General features: G+C 39.3%; 1 protein-coding gene across 5 annotated transcripts in view; it reads right to left on the bottom strand.

The window, feature by feature from the left end:
• The window catches only part of NOX4 (NADPH oxidase 4), a 103,035-nt gene extending 87,316 nt beyond the window's left edge, over positions 1 to 15,719 (bottom strand). For 3 of the 5 annotated variants that reach the window (XM_086882171.1, XM_086882172.1, XM_086882174.1), the window contains exons 1-6: positions 15,539 to 15,719; positions 14,728 to 14,823; positions 5,572 to 5,682; positions 4,604 to 4,688; positions 3,854 to 3,951; positions 1,983 to 2,010 (exon numbers count right to left, since the gene is read on the bottom strand). In XM_086882171.1, the coding sequence (XP_086738297.1) occupies positions 1,983 to 2,010; positions 3,854 to 3,951; positions 4,604 to 4,688; positions 5,572 to 5,682; positions 14,728 to 14,823; positions 15,539 to 15,595 (475 nt within the window). In that variant the 5' untranslated portion in view covers positions 15,596 to 15,719. Of the gene's footprint in view, positions 1 to 1,982; positions 2,011 to 3,853; positions 3,952 to 4,603; positions 4,689 to 5,571; positions 5,683 to 14,727; positions 14,824 to 15,538 lie in introns of those variants that run through there. The other 2 variants (XM_086882173.1, XM_086882175.1) reach the window with 2 other exon arrangements.
• Positions 15,720 to 15,732: the final 13 nt, after the last annotated feature.

The following is a 15,732-nucleotide window of genomic DNA, read 5'->3' as shown; positions in this document are numbered from 1 at the left end:
CTGTCATCTCTTGCTTGTGACATCTATGTCTAAGCAAGTAACTAAGAACAAACACAGTTTACTTTGCAAGACTGACTGTACACGATTCTGTCTCTTTTTTATTCCAAACACTACACTCTGTTGATCATGACAATTAAAAACCTGCTCAGGGACAGAATTTCAAGCAAATGAATTGCTATGCAAGCTGTCACCACAATTTTTTGCCAGCCCATTTCATTCTGGAATGAGGAAGAGCCTGAAATTACTCTCCATGGCATTGTATTACGCTTGAAATTGTTGCCCATAGAGCAAGGTCTGTGAGAGTGATCTGCAGCCAGCACTTGGGAAGGAAAGGTTAAAAATATTAACGATTTGACTCATCTGCTCAAATGAAGACTTGTATCAGAACTAGTTTATCCTCAGGTATTTTTTAAGTCAAAGGAGAGATAATCTCAAATCTTATCTTTTTATAAACTTCTCAATACCCACTCATTGAAAAGTCTGATATCCAAATCTTACACACCACACCTCACTCAGTTTTTACAGCCCTACAATCAATGGAAGCTTTGTCATGGACTGCATAAAAAAAACTTTATTTCACTCCTTCATTAAAAGATTGCAATTAAAAGCAGTTGCAATAAAAAAATACGCATTCTGTCCACTGTCTGCTTCCTAATTTCTTTTTTCTCAATCTGATTTGATGTGTAGTGTGCAATGAATCTCAACTCTGAACAAATACCTCAAGTGCAATTGCACTACAGCACTCGATTCAGCCGTCTACACTGTCACTCAAGCCAGAGGTCACCTTCTATGTCCAGTTTTTCAATTATCTTCCCCATCAAACTGAAATTACTCACAGTCTTGCCCCAGTTTATCAGTTCATTTTTAGTGTTTCCTCTCTGCCCTGTCCCCGACTCTCCTTTCCTTCACTAAGTATAATCTTGAGTACTTGTTCCTCCCACAGTCTGCCTCACACCCTTATACAAGGAGGTTCTTTCCTGGACTAATCTAAAAAGCCGTCATCACTCTATAAATCCTTCTGACTCCTTATTCCTTCTGTTTGCTGTTCTGAACTATCTGGGAAGAAACTAGGGATTTTTTGCTTATTTGTACAGCTCCCAGTGCAGCAAAATCTTGGTCCCTGTCTGGGCATTCCTTCAGCACAAACAGTACATGTTAATTACCAGTCATTAGGACAGGGAGTGAACAGAGTAATTTTAAATTTAGGATAACTCTGACCTCAGTTTTTGTCAGTTCACTTTCTCCCTTCCTCTACTCTCAAGTGGTCTAAACCTTCCCTAGAGTTTTTGGGAAACACTGGTGTGCCAGCTGCTAATTCCAGCACACCTATTGGGATTGACAAACCTAGAATCATTGCTGTGTGTTCAGAGATTTGATTTGACTGTGCCCTAAATGCTGCCAAGTCAGGATTTTTGTGTTTGATCCAAATAAGGGAGAAAGGGTGATGGCATCAGGAAGGAACTTTATCTGCTCATGAAGCGCTACAGCTCAGCCTGCCACTCCATACCCAAACATTGCTCCCTTCTAAACTCCTGCACCAAAATTGTCTTTGTCTATTTATTCTGAATGAGTCTTGAAGCAAATTCTCATGCAACAGTTTAGATTTCTCAGAAACCCAACCAGCCCTTAAATAAACCAGCTGAGGCAAAAAGACTTGTTTTCTGTTATGTTTCTTTTTCTAGCAATTGGATCATTTAGGACTTTGGCTTTAATATTAGGGAGAATCTCTGTTTGAAACTAATGGAATTCTGCTGACTCATCTGTACAACAACAGATTTGAAGATGTTGCTCATCCTACTACTGGGCTTATGTAACTCCTGCCTCCTGGATAAGCAAACCCAGGTTATATTAACACAAAGAACACAACTCCAGATAGCTGATACAACAAATGGAGCATGCCAATACAGGAACAAAAGAAGTCTTGTCTGCACAGTGACCATGATAAGCAGAAAAATTTTCTCATTCAGTTTTGCAGGACTTACCAGTTGCAAAAAGTAGTTTCCTTGGGTCCTGAAAAACACACAAGCAAAAACAAATAAAACAAATGTAAGATATTTTGTATCTATAATATGAATAATATTAAAATAGTAAGTAGCCCATGAAGCTCACACATTTTAAGATACATCTGGAAATCTGGAAGCAGGAACGGATTCAGTAACAGTTTACATTAACTTTAATTCAAAAGAAGAAAAGAAACTAAACCTTTAGCCTTTGCATTCCCCCAGCAAAGATAGTTCTGATCTATAATCTGGATTCAGATAATTTTACAGATAATTGTTTTTCGAAAGCTTAACTTTACTTAGTTACCTCATCCCTTTGGGAGGACAGAGCAGAGCAGAAGAGGGAGGTTTTGAATTTAAATGTAAGACTGCCAGCTACATCACCAAGACCTTTCCAGTGGACCCTAGTGAAGCAAGACTGAACACAAAGGATCTGACAGATGCTCCTGTGTCCTTCACCACATGTGAAAGGAAGAGCGGATATTTCAACATCAGGAAAACTGGTTTGCTTCCCCTGATCCTATATTTTAAGATATTTTGTCTTCACTGCTTGGAAAACTCTTACTTAAACCTGCAGTAAAATGTAGTGAGGGGACAAGAAAAGTTTTCATACAGGTCAGGAAAAATGAAGTGTCCTTTTTCTGACCTTGTCTGCATCCAGATGTGTGTACCTAGGTAGAGAAGACGAGAGCAGCATCCAGACTGTCCACCACAGTTTCAAAAGGGATATAAGTAGGATTTGGATTCGAGTACAAAAGTGCAAGAGCTACTAAGGTACCTAAAATTCAGGAATTTTGATCCTAGAGTTCCTAAAAAACTTGCCATTGTCTCCATTTTCTATTGCAAAATTCCTAAGGCTGCTTAGAAGAGGCTTAGAACCTTGGCACGTTCTTGCCTGAGGCAAGCCCTGCTGATGTTCCTGATGAAGGGAAGTCTATCAGACCACTCCTAACACAAGCAGACACACAGTTCAACCCAGAAGCTCAGCACAATAGTTGGTGTTGGCATGTCTGCCATTGAATAGCTCAGTGATTAGATCATTCACCCAGGGAGTGGAAGATCTTGGTTGCTGGTCCTTATGAGCCTGGACTGAGCCAAGCTCTCTTTTTCCAGCAAACGATGCAGCTGGGATAGGGTCATTCTAAATATTTCCTAACGAAACTGATAGAAAATAAATACAGACAGAAGACTAGAATGAACACAAACAAGAGAAAACTTGACTGTAGCCCAAGAAGAAAGGGTGCTGGACTCTGGTCTTGGTTCTAAAATCTGCAAATATCTCTCCAATGCCAAATACACAAGTAACCACCTGGCCAAGGGACTAGGAATCTGATACGCCTGCAAGAGATCTGCACCACAGTCAGACAAGGCACACAGATCAAGTATTTCACAAGAAGAAATAAGTTTATGTAGACAACTAATTCCATGCTTGCATATATACTCATATATGCATTCACTGCAGCTGAAAAACGCAAAATCAGTTCCAAATCTCACTGTATTGTAAATAGTGGAAATGCAGAACAAATTTTCCCAAAAAGCAGCAGAAATGTGTTTACCAAGCCCACACAAGGAACAGAGGGAAGCAGAAGAGACGCAAGAGAACAAGGTGCAAGGTGAAAAATTTTGATGATTGCATTCTCCATCTAATAATCAAAGAGGACTGAACCTTGCTGGCTTTAATATATGTTTTGTCCAGAGAAATAAATAAAATCCACAGGAATGCACACGATGGTGAGTTTTCAGTGTGCAAAACAGGAGCACTGTGTAGATCACACAATGGCACTGAATATGTAAATATTCATATTTTTAAATGATATGCTTAATACCAACATATGAAAGGAAAGCTGGCTCACCTCACCACGATAGTTTGCTGCATTTAGGGTCACAAATTCTTCATTGTAGTTCTCAGAGAAGTTAAGAGCATTCACCAGATGAGCAGCAACATGTAAGACTAAAAAAACCCAAAAAACTGAGTAAAACTGAGGATCTGTAAACAAATGATGTATGTTCCCTGTGGCCACCCAGGTGCCAAGATATAATCACATCACCTGCATAAGATATACCGGGGACTAAGGAATTCTTAATTATTTTTCAAGAGTAAATCAGCTTACAAATATCAATGACAGAAAGCTGTATGTATTTTAGGAATTTTTTTTTTTTAACACTAGAGCAAGGATTTCTGTACTGAAATGCTTCAGCTGAGAGACAACATTCAAAGGTATCCAGCCAAGAGTATTTCTTCCTCACCAAACTGGGTAGTTGTCTCTGCTGCTCCCTCCTCTGCAGGTAAGCCCTGCTTTTTCACTCACATTCCTTAGGCACAATGAGGGTTCACTTCAAATAGCAGATTTTGACCTGATCTCACATACCTGTCTTCTAAGAAACTGGCATTTTAAGGAAAGGCTTGACACTAGAATGTATTCCCATGTGTTTAAAGCAAAAAAATGAATCAAAACCCACACACATTCGAGAAAGAATTTACAATTTAAGACGAGCAAGCACAGAGCAAGACTACCCCCAAATGTACTGCAGCAGAAAAACCTCAAAATACTGCATCAACATGCTTCCAAAACATGCTGCTGCTGAGCACAGTAAGATCTCACCTGAAAAGATGCATATTGTAATACCACACGTCACATGGAAAGTTTTACTTTTATCTAGCAGCCTTCTGGTTTTCTTGCTGGCAACCTAGTAAGAGAAGAATTCAAGCATTCTCTTCCAAAACAAAGCAAAATAAAAAATACGAACAGCAACCGTGGTGATATAATAGCAGCCTCAGTTTTTACTAAAAGCAAGCATAGTATCTAAATTTAAAAACTACTGGATTATGGCAAGGAGACAATTTTGAGGACTTAATGAAGAAATTACACAGATGTCAAGAGTCCATAATGTACCTCCTGGCCTTAATATTTAGGAAATCCAGCATTAATTGTGAAGGCATCACTGACTCATTTATAAGCAAGATCAAAAGGAATGGTATATTTCCATACATATGTGTGTCTATAGGCATCAAATATTCTAGGTATTGTCACATGAGTAACAGAACTCACATGTTCAATTTGCAAGCACCTAGCAAACACAAATGTTCCTCAAAAGCGTTATTTATGTTTCTGTAAAAGCAACTGGCAAATCACAAAGAAGCTAAACCACTGTTTCTCCCATAATAACAAATTTATCAGGTTGGGTATTTTTATAGGAAGTTCTATCACCTCCAGTAGGATACTTGTAGAGACAATGTTTGGCTCAGTTGAACTCTACCAGGAAGCACAAGAGAAGACACATATATCTCTAATATAAGAGTTTGGAAAGACAGAGGTTACAGCTCCAGCTCCACAACTCTCCATCCCTCAAAAATGCACTGAAAAAACCACCCTCTCAACGGGTCAAATCAAACCAGACAATGCCTGTCTTCAAAGGAGTCATGGATCTAAACTGAATGTCTGATACCTTAACCATGCAAGCACATAGTGTAGAACAAACAGGGATGCAACAGGCTGCTTTCTATAATTTTTATACTAAGCAGAGACCAGGGCCCTCTTCCCAAGCGCAGCATTCCGAGGACAGTACTCACCTTCTGGGATCCGCGCAGGAAGGCCAAGAGAACACGGCACATCGGGAGCAGGACGAGGCAGCAGTTGAAATTGAGGACAGATGCCGAAGCTCTGCTAACACACAATCCTAGCTGAACAAACATTGCAAGAGTTAGATTACAGGGAGAAAGGAATGGTATGTGTGTCAGTACTGCCTCACTTTTTCTTGGCTGTGAAACCAAATGGTTCCCATGCTCCCTGACGCATCAGGATAGCGGAGATTCATGATGTTTTACTGTACTGGAGAAACTACAGTACACCCAGCATGCTATCCTGACCTCACAGGGAAGGAAACAGCTGTCATCTTTGCATCAAGAAGTTATGAAAAATTAATTTTGTCAGCAATAAATGACAGCTTTCTACCAGAAGACTTAATATCGTCATCAGTGCCAAAAGACCAAAGTCACATGGAACAAAACATCTGAGACAACAGTAAGGGTCCACTGAGAAATCACCTGAAAGCTTCAACAGACATAACTAAATTAAAAAAAAACCTATAAACAAATATATATTACAACGACAGTATACAGCCACTCGAGTGTAACAATCTTTTCTTAAGCCACAAAAAGATGATTTTTGTGTAAAGATGTAAAAAAATATTGATTCAGTCAAACTGAAATGGTCATAGTGCTTCAAGGACTGTTACAGAACTCATCCATTCACATTAAATAATGCCGTATTTGGACAAAAAGAAAGTAGGTTTTCATCAGTTTAACTGCTCAATAACTAGAACTGTAATGAAATCTAATTTCACTAATGCTTTCACTGATATATTTGGAACTTACATAATTAGAACAAAAACACTTGTCAAATAAATGAACAAAGCACACATTCATGTCATAAACCTGAATTTTTAATCTCATTATATTATCTCATTCATTTATGATTTTTAAAAGTTAGGAAAATGCCATTGTTCTCCTAGTTATTAGGTTGAATTACCATTTTACTAGCTTATATAAAAGATGCTTTTAGACTGTCAACAGATTTCTGGAAGGCTATTTCTTACACTGTTCTCAAAACCCCAAGTATTTCAACTCCTGAATAAATTAGTAAAAAAGTATTATAATATTAAAGATAACTCAAATAATGCACAAGAATGCCAATGAGTCGAACAGGTACAAATTATCTAATAAAAATTACTTAAGACTTATTACCTTTTTAAAATGAAACTATGTAAAAAACTGAGCATGTTTTACTTTCTCAGACAAAAAGAATTAATCTGTGAAACATTTATCATATTCTTATCTTTGTTATCACTAAGAAACAAAATTTGCAGACTTATGTTTATGTCACAGAAATGGATGAAAATATAAGCTAGTAAAAGCAAACCAAATACTGCACTTCAGAATATCTTGCAAGATCTCAGGCACAACAGTATGAAAATGTTTCTAAATACCAATACCATAAAATATTACAACTGCCTGCTCTCACAGTTAGCAACATCCATGTACCTCACTTTCTCTGCAGCACACCTGAGCACAGCACCAGGAGGCAAACAGAAGGTAATGTTCAATCTACCTGAAGAACCAAGCTCTGCACCTAAAACCTTTTTCTCTTCCAGCTACTTTACATTTTTAGTTAGACCTGACTGCTAGGGACCTCCTCACCAGACCCTACCAGCTTCCACAGAACAGAGCAGTCACAAGGGCACCCTTCTTCAAAAGCTGTCCATGAGAAGTAGGAGCAATTACCCACAAAATGTGCTCTACCTTGTTCTCTACCATGCAAATGTGGGATCTCCAGCCAAAATCCCAGCAACAGATCATCTCCAACCTACTGAATGATAGAAGATAAGACTAAAATGAGCCACATCACTTAGTTCTTTCCCACTCTCCAGATGTCCTCTACTATTTCTTCCAATGTACTGTTAGTCTTCCACCTTACATAAAACCTCCCTTACTTCTATTTCATCTGTTACTTCACTCTGATCACTTGCACAATGAGTATTTTTCTTGCTCATAAGCCTCATAAGCCATGTTCTTCAGACCTTAGGCCATCCTCTCCTCCCTGCTCTGGACCCTTCCAACTGGAAGTGACCCCTTGGAACAGACTGGACTTAATGAAAAGAAAAATGTCTCTATAATGTACTGTTTGCATATACAACACTGTCATTATTTTCATTAAATCCTCAAAAGAGAAGCCAAAAACGAGCTATACACCTCATTGAAGCAATAACTTCAGAAACATGGTCATTAAAACATAAGAATTTTTATTGGGGCTTACTGACGTGCTACACTACTGCTGTGATTAAATGGGCATGACTTGAAAAACTCAAGAATTATGTAGAAATAATGTTATGCAAATTCCAGAAGTAAAGTGAATCATTTTTGTATCTGTTGACTAATATCCAAAATCTGAAAAAGTTGTAATATCATTAATAAGCAGTTTGAAAATTTTAATAACTTTTGTTGTATGACCAATGTGATACATCATTAGTTTCTCAAGAATTTATGTTGTCTTTGAGTTTAAACATAAACTAGGCATGACATCAGTTATTCAAGACTTCCTTTACCAAGGACAACCATTTTTCTTACAAAGAGTCAACAAAACAATAGCTTGGTCTAGAAGAGAATCAATTCCACACTGTATGGTGTTAAATAAATTAAGTAACTCCTGTTGGAGTTCAAGAAGCATTTGGACAACACATGGTATCAGGCACATGCCTTGGGATGTCCTGCTCAGGGCCAGGAGTTGGATTGATGGGTCCCTTCCAGCTCAGCATATTCTGTGATTCCAAGTAAAATGCTGAACAATTGAACAAGTATGAATCACCAATGATGCGTAGAAAAAAGCTGTTCTACAAACCTTCCTTTGTTTTTCTCCACTATTTAACAAACAGCAAATATTCATTCACAATGCAATCACTATGAGAATGTCCTTACATTCATTATAATTCAATGGTATCAACACCTGTACCTAGATGAAAAAAAAAAAAAAGAAAAAAGAGACCAGCAAACAACTACTTAAATATGTACTTCCAAGAAAACATGATTCAAATATTAAAATATAGTTACCAATGGCTCATGTAAGGTTTTATCCTGAAGAAATAAGGTTCAACAATATCTCCTGCAACGAGCCCATGACTGATTTGCAAACAATGGTAAATACATTTGGAAATTCTTAGAACCAAAATTCATGCAAGAAGAAAAAGAGTTTATGTTTGCTCTTAATATATATACAAAAGCTAAAAATATTACCATGAAACTAATTCTTTCCAAATGGTTTCCAAGAGATCTCTTTCTTAACTTCCTTTGCATTGCCTGGGAGGCATAGTAACAAATTAACACAGTACATTGTTGGATTTTTAAACAATAATAGAATAAAGGATGATTTTTGCTCCAAGGCAACTCACTGGACCTAAAAGGGAATATATATCCTTATTAAGTGATTTAGAAATGAGAGAAATATAATCCTGTTTTCTTCCTGAAGTTTTTACTGTCCTAAAAAAAAAATAAAAAAAGTTATTGCATGTTACTAGCACGTGAAATTTCTGCAGGATCAAAAAGAAAAAAAAAAAAAACATCATACAAAATGTCTGCATGATGCTGTTTTATCCAGCTTTGCTGATCCTAAATCCAAGCATTTGACCACCTCTTTTCATAATCTGCCTACCTGGTACAACATACACTGGTATCTGATTTCATGGAGGAGCAAAGAGGCATAGAAAAACTAAAGGATTACTCAAATTTGCAGACTAAATCTTTGGCAAAAATAGGAGGGAACTGGACCATCCACAAACTCACATCCTAAAAACTAGGTTAGACTTTTCTTCCAGACAAGTATAAAGGAATTGCCACCTTCTCCAAAGCAGCATAAAGAGCTCCAGAATGTAAGTTCTCCAGTTATCCCTGTCTGATGTACAATCCCACAGAAATCCAGATGGACTCCTGGCTGTGCTCACACAACATACAAAGTAGGACAGAGAAGCAAAGAGTCGCTTCTCGTTGTGTCTTGCCATCAGCAAGAATGAAAATGAGAAAATGAGCTTCCTCTGTTAGGAAAAGGAGCTTTCTCTGTTAGGCAGGTGATCTCAGTAATAGATTGAGGGCTGAAGTACCTTACAGTGTACCCCAAAATTCCACAAAGTTCATCAGTTATAAATACAGAGATGAATGTTACCTGCAACTGCTATGCACAGAAATCTGGTATTTGATACATGCCTGAAAAATGAAGATTTCAATGAATACTGTCATATCTCACCTTTTAATTCAATCTTGAATCAAAAAAAAAAAGTTAGAATAATGCAAAGCCTTCCACACCTGAGACTGATGTGATTCTATTTCTCAAGACTTTACTACCTACAAGCAATAAACCTAAACAGGTCATGGTGCAACAGAGACATCACACTTGATGCTGTCTCTTAGAGTCTTGCTTTAAATTTTTTCACTCTTGTTTCAGGGCACCATGAAAGGTTCTGGCAAGACTCACAAGCCACATGCTGCTCTGTAGACACCTGTCACAGAGCACCTCCCCAGATCAGTCCTTGAGCAGCTAAAGTCAGTTGTTTTCCTAGGTGGAACAAACTGTGCTACACAACATGCCCCCTTTTGACCCAGCCTCCTTTTCTTCATGGAGTACTCCTTCTCTCCAGTAACAGAGCACTGATAATCTAAGATGTAGGACAGAACTGAACTGTATGCACAGCAATTATTCCCCTTAGGCCTGTCAAATCTGTCTGGAGATCTAGCAACAAAGATACAAAGCAGCTGAAAAGAAGGAAAATGTGAGCGTAGGGGAAACCTACCAGAACCTGTGAAAATTTCTACAGAAGTGTGGCTTGGTTTTATTCCTGAAGAAGGAAGGTTTCAAAGGACTCTGTAAATCCCAATCTCATGTACTGCAGCCCTTCAAAGATTATATTAAGTGGTGCAATATTTTTTAATATGTGTGGGCCATCTGCCCTGCACTGCTGAGAATCAGTATTCTTCCTGTTCACTTGTAACTCTCCACACAGGAATTCTTTGAAGATTTTCCATCTCTTCTCGTCTAAAAGCTCCCGTTTTATACGCAGTGTCGTTGTGTAGGATGTACCCCTCCTTCTGCTTAGATCAGTCATTCAAATTGAAGAAAGCACCTAACTTCATTTTGAGTGCAGTAATAACTTCCAACTTCTCTGATAATCTCCAAGCAAAGGATCAGATACACAACACCCTCCAACACGAAGACATCGGGGGGTAAGAAGATTGCAGTGTAGTCGTGTAACAACCAATGAAAGTGGAATTTGGTCTCAGTTAGTAAAATCTCTGTCATTATGATAAACTAGCAAGGAGAGACATGAAAGCTACTGGAACATCTGGAACGTATTCCAAGGTGACAAATGCTATGCACTATACTGCACACTAAGAAGGCAGAAACTATACAGATGAAAAAGAGAAGCAGCACTTTTTCTTTTCAGCCCCATTTTCAGTTATCCAGTCTTTTCCCAAAGAGATCCTTCTGACAATGCATTTTCTTCACTTTGGTCTGAAACATAGAAGCTTATCTCTTTCATTAACATTTGACTACATTGCAGTTATTTGAGCAGGGACAAGAGAGGGAATGGGGAAAGAGAGACCCTTCATGGCATGGCAAAATGATCTCAAAGCTCTTTCTGCTCACAGGGGACTCAAACAACAAGAAACAAGCATTTCATTCAATGCTGTTAAAGCGAGACTTGAGTTCTAGAAGGCAAATTCCAAGTTCATGACTGTTTTTTTTTGATCAGGCACAATCAAACTTGTTGGATAAAAATACAGAGAGAAATCCTGAAGTCTGTGAAGAAATCAATCTGGACAATTTCACTAACTGAGAGGACCAAAATCTCCAATAATGAAGATTTTGGAGTCAAGTAATTTAAGACACTCCCTTTCCGTAACTCATACCTACTGCACACTACAGAACCTGTCATGAATACAAAGATGAGAATGTTCCTTTACTCTTTGCCAAACTCTTTTATAAGAAATTCATGTGTGTTGGGGATTTCTTCACAGGCTTCTCTTCCTTAAGCAATATAAGACCACAAGTTAACATCTATCAAATCATTTAAAAAAATGAGAATTTTTATCTGAATTGTGTTTTTGAACCAGTGAATGCATTCATACTGTAAGACTATAAGACCTGCAGTGTTACAAGCAATTCAGTATCCAAAGAGATGGTTCATCAAAGCAAAAGTACTGGAAAGGGATTTATATTCACTAGGTTCTGGTGAACTTTCACTGCAAGCTTTATGTAGCCACAGAATTATTCTGGTTGGAAGGGACCTCAGGATGTCTCTGTTCAAACCCCGTGTTATAAATATGTTCAACAGCAAACTCAGATCAAGTTTGCTCAGGGCTTTTTGCCCAATTAGGTTTTGAAAACTCCCAGGGATAGGGATTGCACAGTAAAGAGTTTGTGCCTTCATCAGCAGAAGTCAAACTGAGTGAAGCAGACATATTTGACACAAAATAACACTCAGTTTCCTGGTACATAAAAGGTTGATCAACCTCCTCCTACAACATTACCGCCTTCTACTTATTTGTTCTTTGCACTTCCAGTACACCACCATGATTTTAGTGCCTGTTTACAGGTGTAGAATTAAGGAACAGAAAAATTGTCATTGAAAGACTGAGTGAGAGCTAGATACCTAAACAATTTTTAAATTCTGTCCTAAAGTATCTTGTTCAATATCACAGAGAATGCAATTGGAAAAGAATAAATCTGAGCCTCATTCTTCTGTAGACAGCTGAAGGGAAGTAAATCACTTCAGTGAGCACTGAGTGAAAGACCAACCCTATTCTTTCTCCTTCTTCACATCAGAAAGGAGATGGCATGAAAACACGGCACAGTTGAATATACTCAGAATATTCAGTCCAAGATCTCATTTCTTATCACACCCTAATTTCCTAAAGCAACTCCTCTTGTTCTTCATTCTGTTACTTGGTAAACAACAAAATTACCTGTGGTAAATCTTTCCATGCTGCAAGTGCAGAAGTTCTTAAGGCAATTATAGCCTACTGTAGCATACTAAGAAAGAAAAAAAGCCAACTCCTTAGGAGACCTCACTGAAAAAAACAGAAACTTTTTGAACTCAAAAAGTGCCACTTCTTTTAGGCAACTTTGTTAGCTCTCTGGAAAATGGAATCAGTTGTCATGGAGGTATACATTAAATAGTTCCATCTGTTAAGACAAAAAATATCATCTGTTGAATTATAAACAAAGAATTTAAATCTCAAAAGCTTTAGACACCAAGAAATGGTGCAGAGGCTCTGCAAACCACTCACACATGCATAGAACAGAGAGGAATGTTACTTAGATGGGCCATGGGTCAGTGGCTGTACTAGCCAATAGAGAAAAAGAAGAGGGGCAAGAAGTCCCTGTGGAAGGCAACTGCAGCTGTAGTATTGCTTATGCCATCTCCTGAACAAACCAAATTGGGTTCAGTTTTCCTCACCCTTGCAAAATAATCTCAATGATTAATATGCACACAAAGATATAATGAAGAGAAAGGATAAAGCTAACTTTGGGTTCTACTGAAAATATTTGGATGAACTGTAAAAAGTGAATTCCAAGTACATTTTACAGTCTTTAGTATTTTCAGAATGTTAAAATTAGTTTTATAACTTTGACCAAAAGTGTCTTTTAGACTTAGCTCTTCATTTTTAACCTGATTTTAGAAGTCCCTAAATTGTGTGGTATTTTTTCCCACAGTGGCAGACACGATTATACAAACTCAAAAGCGTGACTTCTAGTCCTCACCTCCTGACCAAGACAAGGAATCTGTTGCCCGAGTCATCTCACTGGTTCTGAACACATATTAAGTTACTTTGCAAGTGTCTTCCATTTTGAAGTATGAGAAAACCAAAAAAGATCCCAACCAGATGATGAGCTGGTATGAGGTAGACGAGTCATCTGAATTGAATCCGGTCCAACATGTTACCCAAGAACATTGGCTTTACAAACAACCCATTTGCTCCACCAGGAAAAAACACAGTTTTCAAATGGATACACTGGGCTGCAAAGCCACTAGAAATTAAGGTAAAATTAAACATGTTTTCATGCTTTTTCTGTCAAGAAAGTCACCACCCTGAAGGATCTAATTATTGCCATTCCCTTTTTCATGCACTATCTTTGCTGAGATTCATTCTTGAACACATCTGAATCAACCATAAGGAGAAAGGTAAAAAAAGGAGAAAACTGTATCAACTCAACTTATTTCCAAGCAAGATCACAAAACTTTATGGTACTGGCTAGTTATGACAATATCAGCTATGTGAAACTATATACCCTAGATTTACCAAAAATAAACCCCAGAGGCTCTACAGCAGATTAGAACATACATCATCTGTGTTTAATCCATGTCAACTTTCTATTGAAATCCATTCCTGAGTATGACACAGTGTTACAAAGCACCATGTTATTCAGCCACTTTTTCCCAGATTGACAAATTCTGAGCAACCCCTTTTTTTTTCCAGAAAGATGTTAACTCACTCTGTGCCATTTTAGATAGAAGTTTTTTTTCAAATTACTACAATGGGTAACTTCCCAAGGCAGGCTGGTATCTTGGGTCTCCAAAGTATCTTTTTGGGTGCATCTGTTGATGGTGGGTATTGCCCTTGCTAAATCAAAATACCTGAATCTTCATTAAACCATCCAGAATTTACTATTAGAAAACGAAACTAAAGTTACATTAATTACAGTGGATTTACACAGAACAGAGTATCCATGAGAATGACAAAGACTGAAAAGAACTAAGACTTATTAAAAAGAAGTCCCTCAGCAAGCATGCATATGACAATAACTGGATTGGAAAGAATTTGCTAACGTGAGTCCATAGCTTGCTTAATGTGTTGATGACAAAAAGTGGAGCTTCGGTCATTTGTTGAGCACGTCTGTGTTCCTGCGAGCCTGTCTGCTGCTGGGAACATCAGGAGGGGAGAGAGGAGGGAAAAGAATAGCTGTCCCACACTTTACTAGCTTTTTTTCTTCTCAACAGTGTTCACTTTCTATACTTAAATGACTGTAAGAAGTATACCAGTAATTTCTTACTTGATCTTTCTCCACTTTGAAAAGCTAACAGGCAGTTTGTGTCATCTTTGATTAGCTAATGCATTCTGCCCCTTATCCCATCCTAAAGCATCCCAATTTCCAGGGCAAAAAGTAATGTCCAGGTCACTCACCCCTAACATCTGATGCAAATAATAATACTGTAGCCCTTGATTATAAAGCAGGAAGGTTTTCCCGAAGAGCCATACATTGACGGAGAGCCAGAAAAACTGAAACGAAACAGAAACAAGAGATTGTAAGTGGAAGTTACATGTGAAAACTTTTCTGGGTTCACTTCATTCATAAAACTCATAGGTCCGTAGTTTCATAAACATATGTAATGAAATGGGAAAGCAAACTCCATGTGCATAGTATGTTTTAAAGTGTTAAAAGGAAGTGCCCCTATGTGGGCAATTTTCACTTTTATTGAGCTTCACGAAACTTTTTGTGTCTTTCGACAACCAAGAGCTGGCAAAGCACCCCCATACAAGACTCCGTCCCAAATCTTTAACTGGATGTTGCACTTAAAAGACTCAAAGAATAAAAAACGACAACAAAGAGACAAAGGAAGAAAGAACTCGACTTCCAAGAAGTTGCATCTTCTCCCCGAAACTTTCCCAGAGAGAGTCTAACAAAGGGCAAGCACACACGCACGGCGTGTGCGAGCCCGGCAGGGCACGGGCGCGGGCACCGTCCCGGGCCGTGGCACCCGCCCGCATCCATCCCTGCCAGCCGCGCACCGGGACAGGCACGGAGCACATCCCTCCCGCCCGCCCGGCGCCCTGCCCCGCACCCCGGGACCCCTGCCCCGCACGCCGGGTAAAGGTGCCCCGGCCGCCCCGACCCCCGGGCCGGCCCCCGCCGCCTGCCAGCACCCACCGGCCCCGCCTGAGCCTCCTCCGCGGGTCAGCCCCGCCGAGGGGACCCCCCCGGGGCCGCCCCTACCAGGAAGAGGTGCTTGCTCCCCTCGTTGGCCAGCCAGCTCCTCCAGGACAGCGCCATGGTGCGGGACGCCCGCGGGGCAGGACCGAGGGTGGGGGGCGCCGGGCGAGCCCTCCTTTTCAGCCGGGCCGAGCCGCCCTCCCCTCTCCCCACCCCTCACCCCCCGCCCTGTCTTCCGGCCGCCGGGGCGTAGCGCT

Source organism: Cyanistes caeruleus, chromosome 3 (assembly GCF_971803275.1).
Source record: "Cyanistes caeruleus chromosome 3, bCyaCae1.hap1.1, whole genome shotgun sequence".
Taxonomy (NCBI): domain Eukaryota; kingdom Metazoa; phylum Chordata; class Aves; order Passeriformes; family Paridae; genus Cyanistes; species Cyanistes caeruleus.
This window is presented reverse-complemented; position numbering and strand designations above follow the sequence as displayed.